An 18,150-nucleotide genomic window follows, 5' to 3' on the forward strand; every position below is an offset into this window, starting at 1 on the left:
ATGTGGACTCCCTTCCTCCTGAGCTGCCTGCTCTACACGCTGGGGATAGCAGCACAACCGTAAGTGCCATGTAAAAACCTGGTCACTGGTAGCTGTGATGCTGAGGAGGGGGCCAGGGTAGCAGGGGGAGAGTGTGGGACCCTGCGAGTCATCTCCTGGAGGGGATAGGCATGGGGTTGTATGCGGCATGCCACAAGCCTTTCAGGATCCTCCTGAAAGTGAGAACCTCTCATGGATATCACCATGTACAAGAACTAGGTGAAGACTGGTGATGGGAGCAAGAAGAGTGAGGGACTGCGGTCTGAGGCAGGCTAAAGGGAAAGGTGTAGGATAAGGTGAAGGGCAAAGGGAAAGAGCTGCAGGGCTGGGGATGACCAAGCAGGCAGCAGTCTGCTGCCAACGTAGTTGAGGAGCCATCTCAAAGCAAGAAGGGCAAATCCTTTTCTGTTTTCCATGTGTACTGGGAGCACCTAAATATGACTTGGCTGCACAATTGGGGCAGTAGCTGCTGCCTGCCCTGGGGTGATGGTGGTGGAGGGGCATCCCAAAACACAGGGGGATCACCTGCCATGGCGGACATCACAGAGGTGACACTCCAAGGTCCTCGAGGGGTACCCCCCAGACACTGAGGTTTCCACAGGAGTGCAGGGGGACACCCCATGTCCTGTTTCACGGTGCTAGAGGTGACACTGATGGAGCTGCACCCCATTTTGGGTTTTCAGGTCACCTGAAACTAACTGTGAGAGGTTCACACTCTCATTGTTAACCTGTCCCTCTCACTCCAGCAGAGCAGCACCACTTCCCCAGGGAGCTGGTAAGCCCTCCTGCTTCCTCAGACCATAGAGTATTAGTGCCAAGAGTGGGTGAGATTACTCCCAAGATGTGATGCTTTATTTCCTCACTGCAGGCGGTACCTGATCATTGTTCCAGCTGCACTGCCCTACCCCTCTTCCCAGAGGGTGTGCTTGGACCTCCGTGGAGTGGAGAAGCCTGTTCGTGTGGCCTTAACTCTTGTGCACCCATCTGGCAACCTCAGCCTCTACCGCAAGGTTGTCCGGAACAACTGGATCTTTGAGTGCTCCAGATTTCAGGTCAGAATCGTTCTTGGCAGTGACCTCTACCTGGCAGCTTCCAGTGTGCTCTTTTGGCTCTCCTCTGAGAAGGATGTACTGTCACAGGGTGTCGTTTGTGAGTTGGGATGCAGGCAAAGCCAGAGCTTTCATCTCAGACAGCCTCCCAGCATGTCTACTTCGCTCCAAGCTTCTCTTTAGGGCTGGGAAATGTGCTCTGAGACTGGGAAATACATGGGAGGGTGCACACACAAGCTCAGTACCAGCCTTTCTGATCTATCAGACTCATAAACCTTATTTTCTATTATTTCTTCTTCATTTTTCTTAATGAATAAGAGTGAATTTCAGTCTCTGTGACTCGCACATTCTAGGAAATGGCTTTCTTATCAACACAGACCTTCTCTTCCAGGGGGTTGAGTCTTCTCCATCTCACCCCATGCAGGTTCTAGTAGCAGCCCTGTGAAGGAGCAGACACAATTTCTGTGCCAGAACTGGTTCTCTTTCCCTCATTTCCAAGGTCTGTCCCATATGCTTCCATAGGCACAGCCCTCAGCCATTGAGGGGACATCCTGTGCTGGCCTTTAGAGCAAGATTGAGAAGAGGCTGGCCTCACTGTGCATCAGGAGCAAGGAGAAGAGCACTGCTCTGATGCCATCTTGTCCTCTCCTACTGCCTGCTAACCTAGTGGCTCCTCCTTTGTGTCCTTAGGTCCCACAGCCTGCAGGCACCCAGGAGGTGGGCACTGTCCATCTGCGCGTCTCCAATGGCCACTACTTCAGTGTAAATGAAGAGAAGCAAGTCCTGATCCATAGGGTTGGCACAGGCACCTTCATCCAGATGGATAAAGCTGTCTATAACCCAGGACAGACAGGTGAGCACTGCATGGAGCACCCTGACAGTTTCCCTGCCTTGGCCTGCCTGGACTTTGTCCCCAGTTTCCCATGAGCAGAGTGCATTGTGTCGTGTGGCCTCCATGGGTACAGAGGGGGAAGGCATCTACTGCCATGTGGAGAGATGTACCTGTGCACCGTGATTTAGGGGTGGGAGGGCACTGGAAAGGTTGGTTTCAGATGCGCTAGGAGCAGAGCTGACTTAAGAGGGAGCAAATCTGAACGAGATCTTCTCACCAGGACTGGTGTGCTCACGCTGCAGATGAAGGGAGCCCAGATGCAGCCTGTGGGAAAGACGCGAGGCTGGCTGCTGAGCGGCTGCTACACATCTTGGGGAAGAGGTGGTGCGCAGGGCTGAGAAAGGAGTAAGGGGGGCTGCAGGGCAGGCGTGGGGCTGCTGGTAGAGCTGTGTGAGGAGATGTGATTCTGGGGAAAGGCAATTGCAGGGCAAGTCCTTTCCTGGACGCACTCAGTCTCTGTAAGGTGCTCCATTTTCTCCCTTCAGTGAAATTCCGGATCGTGACACTGACCCAAGACTTTTCTCCTGTTAACAAGAAGGTAAAGCCTGTCTAAGTGGAGGTGAGAAGTCTCTGGGCTCCCTATGCCAGTTCTGGCTCCTCTGCCAGCCCCACACCATGGAGACTGAGACAACCCCAATCCCGGCAGCAGTCAGGGCAGCCAACACCAAACCTCTACTAAAGTGGGGACAGCAGCACCAGTTTGCCATCGGCTCTGCTGCCGCTCTCGTGGGACAGCTGCTGGCTGGTGGGAGGGGTGGTGCTGCTGGTGGGGAGTGTGCCAGCACCCGCTGAGTTAGTACAGGGCAGCCCTGGAGCTGCATGAACCTGACCTGCCTTCCTCCCTCCAGGGCTCCTGCGGACGTCTGTGGGCTGCTGGCCATGGGCGCAGTTACCAGACAGGCTGCGCACAGACTTGGCCAGACATAAAGCTCCCCTCCCGCAGCACTGGGAAGCTCAGCGCTGTGTGGAGTGTGTCGCACCCAAGGGTGGCAGGAGGGTCAGAAGCAAGCTGTGATGCATCTGCACAATCTGAAGAAAATGGGTACAGGGAAGGATATAGACAAAGTGATCATAAAAAAAGAAAAGAGAGAAAGCGGTATGACCAAATCATATTGGCTTGCTGCTGTCAGCAGCTCATGTTCCCTGTGTCAAGGGAGTGAGAAGTTGCCAGGGGCTTGCATATGTGTTAGCCAGGAAACCACAAGACTAGCATCTTCCTACAGGAAGCAATTATACCCGCAGCCAGAAGCTGTGGCTATTTCACACTCCTCTGTCCTCAAGCAGTTCTAGGAATACATGCCATGACAAATAAATACTGAAGAGTACACGTGAGCAGAAAGTTGGATCAGATCCCTTACAGCTGAAGTAAAGGGAGAGGTCCTCCCAGCTTCTTTATTGCTGACTTCATTTCATCTTTTTCGGGCTATCGATGAGGGCCTAGGGTCACATTCTCCTTTCTAATGTAAGAGATAAGATATAAGGCTTATCTCTTATATTAGTTAGAAAACAGAGCAAGCAATGCATTTGTTTCCATGCCCAAAATTGGTTCATGATGACATTTGACCATAAATGTTCGATGTCTATGTATAAGTAAATTAACATTAGAAAAATGCTGTGATGAAAATTCGAAAGAGTTCATGTTTAACTGAAGCTATTATGAGGCTTATGTGCACTGCAGCATTAAAGCTATAATACATTGTAAATTAGATGGGTCGAAAAGAACATGGGTGCTGGGGTTTCTTCCAGCATCAGCATTAGATTCTTGTTATAAAAATAGTTAACCTGCTCTTTTGTTTTGTTTCAATGAAAAAAGAGCTGTCTGTGATAACTTGCATGGAAGCTTAGGATGATGAATGTTGTGAATAACATGTGGCCTTCTGTTTACAGACATATTACTCTCCCAGTCCCCTGCTCCTGCCTCCTTATGCCATGTGCTCTGAAATCATGTCCTTCACCACTGCTGCTTCCTGATAGCTGCAGTGATATAAGAAAAATCAGAGAATTAATAGGCCTCAAGGGGCCTTCTTTGTCCCTGTTACTGTCAGCTGCAGTTATCAGTAATTCGTATCTCCAAGTCTTACCTCCTAGGCCAGGGATTTTACAGGAAAATGTGGGGTGTATTCTTCCTATAGGTGATGCAGGTTTTGCTAATTTTTATGATTAATGTTACAAAAAGGGTGCATTTTAATATTTATGAACTTGGAATGATAGTATTTGTGAGTCTCTCTATTTGTCTTCTTTTTTAAATAACAAATTCTAGCTTTCACAGCTGTAGAGTTCCTATCAAAGTGCATCTTAAATATTTAGGGATCAAAAAGCAAATCCAAAGAATAGCAGCATAAATGTTGCATATTTTCCTTACTGCTTCAAAGTCATTCTCCTGGGTTCGGTAGGATCGAGCTCTTTCTATTGTAATGTTTGGGACTGCTGGTGTTGTCGTAGCATATGGGCTGGGTGGGTAAGGTAAGTTGATATGAAGGTTGATTTGTCATACCAGCGTCTGACATGGCTGTCTGTTTGCTTTGCAGTACTCTGTGGTGGAAGTCCAGGTGGGTGCTTCAGATGCCTCAGGTATTATGAGGAGAGGTACTTCAGTATGGATAATACCCCGGCCGCAGTCTTATTGCGTCAACTTCCTTTTCTTAGGGTCTGTGTATACACATGCACATGCATGCTCTGCCGCATTCTTCTTGTTAACAAGCATTGACAATCCAAATGGATCAACTTCCATCCATTTCCACATTCAGGAATGCCCAGGCTTCAGCTAACTCTTACACTTTGTCTTTATGTAAGACTAGAGAGCCTAAATATCTGGATCTTTCATAATTTCTTTATCAATGGCAGTACAGCGTAGAGTAATCCTGGGTGGGCTGGGTTCACCTCTTCTGTTTGTGCTTCATCACTTGGGTCACTTCAGCACCATCTGGGAAAAAAACAGCAGGAATCAGTGAAAGCCTCTGAACCCTGATGACTGCCTCTTCTTTCCTTCCCTGGAACTGCAGGACCCAAACCACAATCGGATTGGCCAGTGGCTGGATGTGAGACCAAAACAGGGCATTGCAGATCTCTCTTTCCAGTTAGCTGATGAACTCTCTCTGGGGACCTACACCATCAGTGTGGTGAACTCAAAAGTGTCCAGTACCTTTAAGGTGGAGCAACGTGGTAAGATGGAGTGTGGAGAACAAAAATAGGGTGGGAAAATTCTCATGTTTCTGTCTGCATACCAGTATATAGCCAAACATCGTAAACTGTTATTTACTGCCTGAAAGCTAGGATTACACACAATCTATAGAGTGGGCACCCCCAGAAATGTACACAGGGGAGATTGTGCTGGAAGTTCCTGGAGAAGCTATCTGGTAGCAACTAGGCTGGCACAAAGTGAGAATACACTAAAGACCTCTGCCAGACTGTTCACATGTTGGGGGGGGGGGGGGGGGGGGGGGGAAGGGGATTCTTTCTTTGGTTTCCCTGTTGTTTGTTAGTCCTTCTTTTACCTCATGAACACGTTCTTTCATGGGAACCCAGCCTTACAGAAACACGGTCTTCCCTTTTGTCATCCCATATCTATGTAGCCTGTAGCCTTTGATGGAGTAACTCTGTGGTTTTTGTTCCAGTGTTGCAAAAGTTTGATGTTTTCTTCGAGGGACCAGCTCAGATTTATGCTACAGATAGAACTTTCCCACTGCGTGTGTGTGGCAGGTAAGGAGGATGTTCAGGGGAAAAGAAAGAGCTCAGCAAAACTGTGTCTCTCTTTCTGTGTGTCTCCTTTCTCTTAAATCCATCAAGAAGGGCCAGAGTCATTCCTTTTGAGGAATACCAAGTACTGTAAGCATCAAACTGATGGATTCTTCCTTAGGGAAGTGGTACATGAGCTACACTTGGGAAAGACCATCCAGCTATAGGGAGACTTGTCCTAGGCAAGCTCTGGAAGCTGTCTTTCCAGCCTCAAGAGACCTTATGTGGTGAAAAATATGTATCTGATATGGGACTGATCTGCTGAGGTAAAGGAGCATGAACTGGTGTTTCTTTAGAAGGTTATGCTGTTCCCTCTCACTTAGACACTGCTGAACCACCCCCTTACAAGCAGCAGGTGGGTTTCTCTAGTTATATAGGCATTAGCAAAATGTGAGCAGATGAGGGTGTGAAGGAAGGCATAAGCATGATGGAGTAAGGAGAATGATCTGGAAAGCACTTTGGAGACAGATAAAGGAGGTGAGCTCAACTGGGGCTGGTGGCAGTCCAGAGACTTTTGGTATCCCTTAGCTGCTGATGTGACATAATTTCTCATTAATGGGGACATTTAAAATCAGACCATATGAAACTCTAGTGGGAAACAGTACAGCACTCTACATTCCCATGATGGGTCATAGATGCTTTCCTGTTACTGATACTGTCAGGAGCATTGCTCCAAAGGGAAAGCCAGAGAGGAGTCAAAGCAAGGAAAAGCAGCAAGGCAGGAAGGGGAGATGTGTGCACTGGCAAGGACACACTTCTGCTGTACCTTGCAAACAACAGTAGAGCAGGTCTGATGGTGGAAACAAGAGTCCAGATCATGAGATAAGCCCATGATAAGGCAAGTCTGAGGTCACTCTGGGGTCCGTTACTGCCATACCATGCATTTGCTGTTGCTGTCTGCAGGTACATGGGTTTCTGCTGCTTTCACACCTGAGCTAGCATCTTCACTGTGCTCTGCACTGTGTGGGCACATCAGCTCAGCTCAGCTCTCTGTCTGCACCTGCAGCTCCAGGAAGCAAGCAACCAGAAGTGGGAGACCTTTGGAGAGGATGGGTCCTTTCCTGTCTGTGCTTTTTTTCTGCCTCTGTTGGACACAGCGTTCTGCTATTGCACTCCCTGACCAGACAGTGTACTTTATTTTCATTTATGCCTGCCTGCATGCCACCTGCATTAAGACCTTCATCAGGAAGGCCACCTATGTGGAGCAAAACACACAGCTCATCTGCTCAGCAGCTCCTCTGGTGTTCTCCTTGCAGGTACAGCTATGGGAAAGCAGTGCAAGGGACCATGAGGGTCAGTTTGTGCCAGAAGGCAAGGAGGCGTCTTCAAAATTCCAGCAAGGACATCTGTAGGGAATACAGCGGTCCAGTGAGTAAAATCCAGGAAGATACATGGGTAGTGAAGGAGCTCCACACAGGACTAAGTGTCAATGGGTAAACAGAATGAACTGCAATGCAGGGAACATTTGCCAACCTCTGTAATGTATAGGTACACTAGTAAGTAAATGTTTTCACTCAATGAGTGCAATTGTTGCTGCCCAGACCAACAGAGAAGCCTTTACTCGCCAGAAATTCTTCTCTGTAACTTCGTTAATGATAAGGCTTGGAAAAGAGGAATCTCACAGAGAGATACAGCTTTCTTTTCTGGAAAGAAGCGTAACTTACCAGAAATAGATAGAGCTTTTCTAGTTGCAAAATCACTGCATCAAGGGGAAGCTATCCTGGAGCTGCACAAGGACACTAATGTATGGTGGAGACATGGTTAACTCCATAGCCAAATCACACAGGAGCTTTTATACTTTGTTTCTCTTTTTATATATTTACACATTTTGTATTTTTATACTTGTCCTATTACGTCTTTCCATTCCTAACAAAGCAGTTCATAGCTGGGCTTATCCCTTGTACATATATAGTTGAAAACTTTTCATGCTTTGTCATTTTTTCGTGCTTTGTCATTATGACTCATTACTGTAGTTGTAATCTCACAGCTTTGGAAATGATTCGTGACCTTGAGTTTTCATTTGATTCTGCAGTTCTTCTAGCTATATTTATTAAAATTCTCATAACTTTGCTCTGTGAGCAAGTTAGTCCAGTCTTCAGTTTTCTACTAAAGCTGGAAGGCTGCCAGCATTGTAGCTGTGATAAAACTGTGATGTGTGTTTTGTTTTATATTACTCCAATATGAATTGCACATATCCATGCATCTAAAATAGAAAATATAGAATTTAAAATGTGAACCGTATCTATCTATACATGCGTCTGCATTATTGCAGTCCACAGTTATGATGGAAGTACCTTGTACCTATGACTCTTTCCCTTCTCCCTAGTCCCAAATAATATCTACCACTTCCTACTGCAGACTGCGAGCAAGGGGTGCTTCACGCCTTCTGTAAGCACGTCAGTCTTCAACCTGGCTGCCGGTGAGGAAGACGGCAAGCTCTATGCAGAAGCCTCTCTCATGGAGACAGGCACAGGTACCCATGAGCTCAGCAGAGGAGGCGCAGGGGTGTGAGGGACCATTCTAGGGGTGTGATGGTCAGGGTGGGCTGACCTCTGCCTCTCCTCCACCCATGCTGGGACCACCGCAGGACACGAGAGCAGTCCTGCCCGAGGAACTTGTTGTGCCTACAGAGCTGCTCTGTCAGCAGCAGGCGGGTGAGGTGCGGTTGGGAGTGTGAGGCCAGAAAGGGGCTTGGGGACCACTAAAGGAGCTGCCACAGGAGCAGCCCTCAAACCTGGAAGGGTGATGCTGTTGGGGAAGGAAGTTTGAGACACTCTGCTTAGAGGGGCTGGGAATAACAAAGTGAGATTAAGCTAGGGTGCAGTAGTCATCTCCAGTACTGATCCTGCTTCTGTTGCACTCTGCGTTCCAACAGGGGTGCAGATCAACACCTCCAGCCAAATCCTCATCTCCAGGACAGCTGCAAGGGCAGTGTTTGAGACACCAAATGCATATTACATCCCTGGAGTACCCTATAAAGGGAAGGTGATTTTTTTTTTCCCAATCTTCTTCCCTACCATCATTTGCCAAGGAATTTAGTGTCTAGGAAATTTTGGTGACCCAAAACATTTCCTATTCCTCAGACAGTGTTTTACCTTGCAGCGTGTCACATTACTTGACGGTGCAGCTTCGGTTTCTGCATTTCAGATTCCCTGATGTGTTTACCTCTCCAGCTTCTGCTGAGAGGAATAAGTTATGTCTCAACAGGGATGCTGGGATACAAGGATGCCTCAGCATGAGCTGCTCATGCTCTAGCCACAGACACCTTTTGGAGTGGACAGCTTTTAATCGCTCTCACCTTAACTTTAGAAACGAGGGAGTTTTATAGGTCTCCTGTGTTCTCTGTAGTCTTCTTGGGGCCAGACTGAAGTTAAGGCCACCTACTCAGGAGGCTCTATGTTTGCCAGAGGGAAGAAGGTTTTGGGTATGACACTGGAAGAAATATCTGACTTTGGGTTCTCTGCCTCCCTGTGTTGTCACCAGATAAAGCTTCAGGATCACTATGGAAATAGCATGAAGAACAGAAAAGTTTATCTTGTGATAAAGCTCATGAGGCGTCGGTTTATCAAAACGTACATCACAGATGGAAGTGGAACAGCATCGTTCAACCTAGACACAGCTGCTTGGAACAGCTCGTCAGTCTCTTTGGAGGTAAATCCCACCTCTGCGTATGGGAAAGTGAGAATTCTTGAGCTCTGCTGGTGCTCCCCACTCCTGCCCTGCAGCCCCCAGCCAGCTCGGGCCTGGGCACAGCCAGCAGGAAGGAACCAAGCAACAGCCCTTCCCAAACCAAGCTGATGACATCAAAGCACTGAAGCTGTCATTAAGCTCTTGGTTTCTGTGTGTCTCTGGTCCCCCTTCAGGGAAGGTTCACACTAGAGGATCTCTCATACTCGCCTCGAAAAACAGACGTCAGTTACACAAATGCTTTCCATCACCTGCAGCCCTTCCATGTCACAACCAAGAGCTTCCTGGACATACACCCACTCACAGAAACACTGCCCTGTGGGCTGAAGCAGAATGTCCAGGTGACCTTCACACTTAGCCGGGATGACCTGGGAGAAAACACCAGCCGCATAGGTTTTGTGTACTATGTGAGTAACAGAGAACGTGGGGGGAAAGGCTGCACAATGCAACCAGACCCCAATGAAATGAGGGTGTAACTTAGGTCATCACTGGAGGAATGACAGGAAAAACTTGCTCTTGGAGAACTGGGTGAGCATTACACCCCTTATAGCTCAGCGTGGAGGTCCTGGTATCAGCGCCCCAGTCACTTCCATGGGTGGGAGGAGGCTTCTGCTTTTGCAGCCCATCACACACTTAGCCTCCACCAAGGCTGCAGATTCTGCTGTCAAACTCTTCTCCTTTTAAAACTGGATGGGGCATCACTTTTTCACTCAGGGTATCAAAGAGATGTTCAGTGGAAATGGCTTTTGGTCCAGTCTGGAGACCTGCCTACTAGAAGAGTAACACCTTAACTATCTCTCACTTATCTCCAGTGAACCCACTACCCATCCATTGTCCTAACTGGACAGACCAGGCCAGAATATCACATGTTAAAGCTTTTCCTCCCACACTGTGATATCTGTAAATCTGCTGGTCCTGAGGTGGGGGTTGAATTGGATCCCCGGTTTATTTCTGAGGTTGCTTAGGAGAGCAAAATGCACATGGTGAGTGTGACTATGCTCCAGCAGCAAACAGCAATGGGCTCATGGCAAGTCTCTCCTCCCGCAGGTCACTGGGAAGGCTGGAATTGTTGTCAGGGGCCAGAGGACTGTCCAGGTTGGGAAGCTGAACAGTAAGTCTGCGGCAGCTGGACAATTCTAGGCTGTACAGTGAGAGTTGCCAGGGTGTCTCCCAAATTTCCTGAATCTGTAGGTCATGAACAGGGTGGTGGTGGGGGGTGTGGTGTGTGTGTGCTCTGGAAGCAATTGTGTCAGCTGGAAGAGGCTGAAAAGGCAGAATGAGGGGACAAATGATGGGAAGAGGGACTGGGAGGAACTGTGGGAAGATGGGGCACATGGGATCAGAAATGGAGAGGGCAGACAGAGCAGCAGGAGGAATTTGTTTGACACTGTGGGATTATGAAGCAGGAAAAAGGAGGAGGGCAGGAGATCTTGGTGGGGCTGTGATGAAAGCACTTCGCTTTTCCTTCCTTAGTGTTGAAGGGCTCCTTCTCCATCCCTTTGACCTTCACTGAAGACTTGACCCCATCACCTTCCTTAGTGGTGTATGCTATTTTCTCCAGTGGAGGGGTAACAGCTGACAGCATCCGTTTTGATGTTGCCTTGTGCTTTGAAAACAAGGTAAGAAAGACTCACTCCTGCTGCTGGGGGAAAGCTGACAAGCAGGAATCGGCAGGCCTGAGGGAACAAGACCCTCAGATCCTTCAAAGAGAGAACTGGGGAGAAGAGAGAAAGGCAGCACAGTGACCAGGGACCAGGAAAGGTTCAGCAGTGGCTTCTGTTCCTAGCAGTGGCTGAGCAGGGCAGACTCCAGCCAGACTCCCTTTTTCTGTCTGTACCACCTCTCTGTCAGTCTCCTCACTCCCCTTTCTCTCTTGTTCACATTTCTTTTCTTGGTATGTTGCTCAAGGTCCAGGTGGGTTTCACAGCTAAAGAAGCCCACCCAGGGTCAACAGTGCAGCTCCGGCTGCAGGCAGCCCCTGGCTCCCTGTGTGCAGTACAGGCCGTGGATGAAAACATGTTCCTTGTGAGACCAGAGAGCGAGCTGACAAGCCAAATGGTGAGTGTCTGTGCAACCAGACAAAAACCAGGAGTGACGGACAAGCTGCAGGAGGAGGGCAGGGGCTGTGGCAGGGGGAGCCAGAGGCTAATGGATGAAGAGGACTTGGTATGGAGGAGAAAGTGGGGTTTGCCTGGGTAATGGCCAGGAATAGATACGTATTCTACAGGAAGGTATAGTGTAGCATCTGGAGGTATCTGCTCCTTGCCTAATTCCTGCCTGACTGTGATTTTCCCTAGGTCTATGGTTTGTTCCCTACTGCCTACCGACATGGATACCCTGCCCAAGTAGAAGAGCATTCAAATCGCTGTGTTCAGCCCCAGTCAGCATCATCTCAGCTAGGGGGGAAGACACAGCATTCCTTTCAGCCTGACATCTTTAACCTCTTCCGGGTAATCGTCTTGTGATTATTCCCAGAGCTGTTGAAATTATGGGCATTTATCTTTCTCCCCCATCAGTCTGAGTAGGCCTTGACTTCTTCAGACAGCCCCTGCTGTCTGTACTGATGGCTATGCTGTCTCAAGAGATGTACAATCCCATTACGAGTATTTATCTCCACAGATGCAGAAAGCAAGATCCTGGACCAGTAAACCCCAGCTTTCTGGCTTGGGAGTGAGGTCCTGGGCTGTGTACTGTTTGTTTAAAGTGTTAGAGAAAAGAGAGACAGGGAGTGACCCAAGCATTAGATCACAGACAGCTGACATGGCTTAGTTGTTAGCCTGCTCTCTGGCACTATTTGTTTGGGATGTTCTCAGCAGATCTCTTGGTGTCTTTAAGGCATATTATCTCCTCTAGAAGGGACTAGCCTTAAGCAGCATGGACGAAACACAGGCAGTGCCATTTGGCCTTGGACCTGGGGATCAGACCCTGTCTTCTTTTATTTAGTGATAGAGATACACCCTAGGAGGCTCTTGCACATCATAGAGACATCTCTTGTGTTTGTGGACAGGCCCATGTCACAGCCTTGGGAGTTGAATGGGGATTTCATCCAGCTATTCCCTCCAGCATGCATTAAAGGGTGGGTCAGGACATTGGCACCTCTTTTCTATGCCGTTGCCACTGGAAATGAGCTGAGATGAACAAGCCATCTGAGTGTTCCCCAGAAGAGAGCTGCTGGTTTAGTGACCTCCTCCTCACAGATGCATCAATGCCTCCCTTGTCCTCCTTCTTTTCCTAACAGAACATGGGGCTGAAGATCTTTTCAAACCTTGTAGTCAAGAAGCCGTCTCAGTGCTTTCACCGGGCGGATAGGAAGCCAGCCATGGGTGAGCTGTACTTTCAGCCTACCTGGGACATGTGATCACCCAGATGGAAGAGCACTCTGGGGTTTGCTGGTGAAGTTTGGCTCTCTGGAGAGTAGCAGGAGTGATACCACAGCTCCTGCTGGAGTGGCATTCCTGCTGCCCAGTCCACCAGCCTCAGCAGGAATGACCCAGTACCTACAAAAAGGGTTCTGGAGAGCATCAATACCTGACACTGAAAGATGGCATTCCTTTCCTGGCAAAGACAAACCCAAATATGGGCCAGTATCTATTTCCAAGTGACTACCCCAAAGGCTGTGTGTCCTTCCCCAGCTGCATCCGCAGGGACAGTCACTTCCTTCCTCTGTGTCTGAGTTTGCACTAGGTAATCATACTAAGATGGCTTACACACCTGCTGATATTGAAATCATTGCCTGCAGAGGATTGTGAGTATTCTGCAGACCAGCAAACAGTATTGTTATTCACAGAATTACAGAAGTGTTGGTTAAAATGGCTCTCTGATGGTCCCTTGTCTCTTTAGCACCAATTCTGGGTCAGGTCAGCAAGGGGCTTTGTCTAACCAAGTCTTGGAAAACTTGCAACCAGCTCACTGCAAGATGGTTCTCCTGTTTTCACTCTCTTTTCCCTTCCTATTTTCCCTCTTTTACCACGTAATCCCACTCCCTTGTGTTTTCCTCTGCCAGACTCTTCCCATGTCTCTTTTACTGCTTGCTGTGCCTCCTGCCATTGTGCTAGGCTGTCTGCCTTTGGCAGGGTTCACTTCTCCCACTTTGGTGGGACTCCTTGTTCTTTCTTTCAGGGGGACTTCCTACAGAAGACCAAAGAATCACTAAGGAACAACCCCAGTTTACAGCCCATGGAAAACTTCACCACTATTTCCCTGAAACTTGGATCTGGAATCTGTTCTCTGTTGGGTAAGTGATGTATGGCTTTACAAATGGTCAGCCATAGGTGTAAAGAGAGGTCTGCATGTGAGTTTCGTGGCTCTTTCCTGCATTTGTAGTGCATCAGACTGAAGGACTAGTAGACTCTGAGGTGCAGCACTGAAGCCTACACAAGTTTAGGGAAGAGCAATACTCTTTCAGACCAAACCACCAAGTGCCGCTGGGTGCACTCTACTAACCTCTCTATTTGGTGGGTGCACCAGCTAAATTTGTAGCCCTTATTCACAGTACTTAGACTAAGACTGATGAATCAGCACTCAGGAGAACATGGTGCTGCTGCTTCCCAGATGTCACACTGTTGACTGACACCATGCTGCTGAGTGAGTGCATGCAACTGGAATGCTTGGATAGTGTCTTGCTCAGGAGTATGAAGGCATTGCTGATGTCATTTAGGCAGGGTTTAAATGACTCTAGTGAACAAACTGCTCAGAGCTGCCTTGCTGTGAGCCACTGGAACATGAGTCATTGGTGATTTAGCAGAGGTTGATCCAAGCATGAGGATTAGCATAACCCTCCTCACCCAGGGCCATAGGCCCTCCTCATTCCAGTGGAATGGGATGAATTTCTTCATGCAAGTGCTCTTTCCCTCTCAGCTCCAATGGCAGCAGGAGTGTCCTGGTCACAGCACCTGCTGCTTCTGCAGCATGGAAAGTCAAAACATTCTGCTTGGCTGGGAGGGGATTTGGCCTTGCCCCGACCACGAGCCTCAGAACAGTCCAGCCCTTCTTTGTGGATGTGCCACTGCCATATTCCGTCATCCGAGGAGAGACCTTTGTGCTGAAAGCTACCGTCTTCAACTACCTACAGCAGTGTGTGCAGGTGTGTGCCCATGTGGGGCAGATCTCCCATGCCATCCAGTTGTGGAGTGCATTGTACCAAGCTGTCTCTCCTGAGTTGCCCAGTTACTCACTTGCATCTGTCATTCCCTTAGATCAGCGTGGCCCTGGCTAAATCCTCAGACTTCCAGGTAGAGCCATGTCGGACCTGCAGGGATAAGGAGTGTCTGTGCGCAGAGGAGTCCAAGACCTTCTTGTGGAATGTGACAGCAGTGCAGCTGGGTATGGCCATGAAAATGGGGCTGGTGGTGGAGAACCCTAAAACTGAAGTGAGGAGTGGGAGGTGCAGAGAAACTGACAGAGCCTTGCATCCCTTGGATCCCAAAGCTTGTTCTTAGTGGCTCAAGCATGTGATCCATTAGGTCTGCTTTCTTTCTATCTCCTTAGACAGGTTCACCAGAGAGGGCAGGAACTAAATAGGTGGCATGGAAAACTCTCAAGGAGAGGGCTGTAGGACCAGCTGGGGAGGAAGGGACTGCATGAATGTGTGTATGGGAACATTGTATTGCCTGCGCTGTGCTTCAGATGCAATAAGAAGGGTACAATGGGATCCAGTGGTCTTTTGGGCCTTTTGTTGTTACAGTCATATTGTAGTGTAATGAAGTCACCTGTTAGTTAGGTGACCTAGTTCCCTCATGCTTGTGGTGTCTGAAAAAGCCATTGGTACTGGCTGGCTCACCTTTACTGGCCAAACCGCTGAGGCTATGAAGACCAGCTACCCCAAGCATCTCAGACCACTCTTCAGTTAACTCAAGTTGACTCTAATTGGCCACAGGCATAAGAAACAGGCTCTGTTCAATTTATTTGCTAGGGACTTTGAATATCACAGTGAGGACAGAGGTACTGGACACCACCCCACGCTGCGGGGGCAAGAAGCCCTTGCCATCTACCCTGAAGCGGAGGCATACGCTGGTCAAACACTTGCTGGTCCGGGTCAGTATGAGAGCGGGCTTGCTTCTCTGTCTGGGTAGCTCTGCCCCTGGGGGAAGGGAGACTGAACTCACCTAAATGGTTTTCGCTCCTCATTTTTTGGTCAGCATTAGCATACCAAGGATGGGGCTCAGTTTGCCCTACTCCCCCTGGACTAGCCAAGCCTGTTCCCTTCTTGTGGTAGTCCTCCTTGAGCCACAGTCATACATCATGTCTGTGTTTCTCTGTGTGTTTCACTGCTCAACCAACCATTGAACATGAGCTTTTATATATGCTCACTGGCCAGAGAGCCCCATCCTTCAGGCTTGCTCTTGCTCTCTTGAGCAGTGAGGCTTTGGCAGTGCAGGCCTGCCAAAGGTGAGGAGGATGGAGTCCCTGACAGCCTGGGGACTAACCACTGAACTGAGACTTGAAATTGCTCTGAAATTTTGGGAATCTCATGTGTATTCTTGTTTCTCCTGTCTGGTGTTCATGCTCCTGCCCTGGCAGCCAGAAGGTGTGTTAGTGGAGAAGTCTTTCAGCTCTATTCTGTGCCCAAAAGGAGGTATGTGGACAGCCTGAAGGGGTTCTGCAGCCTGAAATAGCCAGAACTGAGAATAGAACTAAACTGTGGGAGGTCTGATGGAAGAATTCTCAAATGGTTTTCCACATAGCAAATTTTGCTTCCTTTTAGACAAGAAAGAGCAAGAAATATTACTTTTACATGTGCTGTCCTACTGAATTTGCCACTGAGTATAGGTGCCAAAATCCTGCTCTGTCATCTCCTTCCCACACTGCAGCCCCTGGGCATTCCTGGGGCTTGATAGTCACCACTGAGAGCTGCTCCAACCCTCCTACCCTGTCCCTGCAGCACTGAAGGTCTCCCCAGGATGAGACTCAGCTTAGCTGCAGAGTGATGACCAGTTGTGATTCTTGTGGAGCGCAGTGAATTGAGTTGTGAAGCTCAACGAGCCCTCAGGCCGCCCAGCAGCTCTCACAGCTCTTCTAATCTGAGAAGTTTCCAGGCGGTAGAGATTTTTGTGATGACTGGGACAGACTGTAGGGAGCAGTCGGTGTGAGCAGGATGTAGGCAGTGTCCCATTTATCTATGCCAGTATTGTCCTTTAGTTAGATCCGGCTTGATTTTTTTGTGCTACACTCGTTTTTTTCAGGAAACATGGCTGAAGTACCTGTGTCCCTTCACCTCCCTGAAAACATAGTAAAGGGATCTACCAGGGCTTTGATTTCCATCTCAGGTAAGTGATTCCTGCTGTGGGCTCACTGGCTGCTGTTACAGATGAGCAAGGCTTAGCTTGGTGGTGGTGTCAAGGGATCCATCTGACATGAAACTGCTCCAAAGACAGGATGCTCTGTTTATTCTCTGCAAGGTTTGCCAACACCAGGCTTTCAGATTTTTGGATTAGCACTTAGGATTTCACGACACAAGTAAACTGCAAAAGAGAATAATCCTTATTTGTCTAGCTAGAACTTTGGACCAGAGATCCTAGGTCTTTATTTTTGATGGGACTTTGGGAACTTGCCTAATACTCTGTAAATATAATCAGCAAAGCTCGTAACCATCTTTTCTCCCTGCTAAGTTTTGCTGCTACAACAAAAGCTTCTGGAGAGAAGAAATCATTTTCAGCATTACTAAGTTGAAAATAACACTTTGGAGAGTCTATGGGACCAGACATACCTACCGTTCGAAACACTTATTGCTCTGGGCTCATTTGCCCCCATACCAGAATCGGTATGAAGCTAGGCCTGGCATAAGTAGCCATGGATATTATGCAATAGAACCCCAAAGGGATAAACTGAATACTAACATTTTCTGGCTGGCTGGAGGACATACAGACACCTTCACACCATCTGACTAGTACCCCTGCTAAGTTACTGCCATTTTGACTCTTGACATCTGGCCAAGCAGAACAGGGCTGGCTAAGGACCAGAAACATGCCAACCTTTCCCTAAGTGTTTTAATATTTGTCTGTGTGACACACACCGAGCAACTGCAGGTCTGCTCATAGCCTTTTACAAATAGTACTTGTTATGGTTGGAGCCCTTCAGACTGCAAACGGAAAGTTCCTCAGGAATTCCACAGTGTGGTCATCCTGCACCGTGATGCAAGACTGGGAAATGCAAAACAGTCACCACTCTCCATCCTACACTCTCTTGTTCACTCTTCTTTCCTCCTTTTTTCCAGTGTTTTCCTCATGTGCTGAGATAATTATCTACTACCTGGCTGAGAAACACCTCAAATCATACTTACGCTTGCTCTGTTTCTCATACCCTTGCATAGGTGACCTCATGGGGATGGCACTGCAGAACATGGACCACCTGGTGCAGTTGCCCCATGGCTGTGGGGAGCAGAACATGGTGCTGTTTGCCCCCATTGTCTATGTGCTGCAGTACCTGGAGAAGACGAGGCAGCTGACCCTTGAGATCAAGGAGAGGGCAACAGGATTCCTGCGCAATGGCAAGTACAACAGACCCACCTTGCTCCTCTGCCTTCCCCAGTGTACCCATAGCTCCTACCCTTGCACTCACTTTGTCAGTGCTGGCCCCTCTGTGTTACTGTGTTGCTGTGTTGTACTGATCACTGTTCCTGTCCCCCTAGGGTACCAGATGCAGCTTCTTTATAGGCACAGAGACGGGTCCTACAGTGTCTTTGGACAGCAGGATGGGGAGGGGAACACCTGGTAAGCATTGCAAATATCCCTCACTCCCGATTTTAGCTGT

At 48.5% G+C, this 18,150-nt stretch overlaps 1 protein-coding gene across 1 annotated transcript in view; it reads left to right on the forward strand.

Annotated features, from left to right (window-relative positions):
• LOC136012363 (alpha-2-macroglobulin-like protein 1) overlaps nucleotides 1–18,150 on the forward strand; it is a 27,783-nt gene continuing 9,633 nt past the window's right edge. Inside the window, exons 1-25 of the mRNA XM_065675564.1 lie at nucleotides 1–59; nucleotides 908–1,091; nucleotides 1,779–1,941; nucleotides 2,466–2,518; nucleotides 4,509–4,529; nucleotides 4,983–5,142; nucleotides 5,595–5,679; nucleotides 6,972–7,083; nucleotides 8,074–8,188; nucleotides 8,591–8,700; nucleotides 9,199–9,366; nucleotides 9,579–9,809; nucleotides 10,450–10,513; nucleotides 10,876–11,021; nucleotides 11,311–11,460; nucleotides 11,700–11,852; nucleotides 12,641–12,725; nucleotides 13,522–13,636; nucleotides 14,260–14,485; nucleotides 14,598–14,724; nucleotides 15,314–15,435; nucleotides 15,922–15,976; nucleotides 16,584–16,667; nucleotides 17,711–17,887; nucleotides 18,029–18,110. Coding sequence (XP_065531636.1) covers nucleotides 1–59; nucleotides 908–1,091; nucleotides 1,779–1,941; nucleotides 2,466–2,518; nucleotides 4,509–4,529; nucleotides 4,983–5,142; nucleotides 5,595–5,679; nucleotides 6,972–7,083; nucleotides 8,074–8,188; nucleotides 8,591–8,700; nucleotides 9,199–9,366; nucleotides 9,579–9,809; nucleotides 10,450–10,513; nucleotides 10,876–11,021; nucleotides 11,311–11,460; nucleotides 11,700–11,852; nucleotides 12,641–12,725; nucleotides 13,522–13,636; nucleotides 14,260–14,485; nucleotides 14,598–14,724; nucleotides 15,314–15,435; nucleotides 15,922–15,976; nucleotides 16,584–16,667; nucleotides 17,711–17,887; nucleotides 18,029–18,110 — 3,047 coding nt within the window. The remainder of the gene's footprint in view (nucleotides 60–907; nucleotides 1,092–1,778; nucleotides 1,942–2,465; nucleotides 2,519–4,508; nucleotides 4,530–4,982; nucleotides 5,143–5,594; nucleotides 5,680–6,971; nucleotides 7,084–8,073; nucleotides 8,189–8,590; nucleotides 8,701–9,198; nucleotides 9,367–9,578; nucleotides 9,810–10,449; nucleotides 10,514–10,875; nucleotides 11,022–11,310; nucleotides 11,461–11,699; nucleotides 11,853–12,640; nucleotides 12,726–13,521; nucleotides 13,637–14,259; nucleotides 14,486–14,597; nucleotides 14,725–15,313; nucleotides 15,436–15,921; nucleotides 15,977–16,583; nucleotides 16,668–17,710; nucleotides 17,888–18,028; nucleotides 18,111–18,150) is intronic.

The sequence above is a fragment of the Lathamus discolor genome, chromosome 1, assembly GCF_037157495.1.
Source record: "Lathamus discolor isolate bLatDis1 chromosome 1, bLatDis1.hap1, whole genome shotgun sequence".
Taxonomy (NCBI): domain Eukaryota; kingdom Metazoa; phylum Chordata; class Aves; order Psittaciformes; family Psittacidae; genus Lathamus; species Lathamus discolor.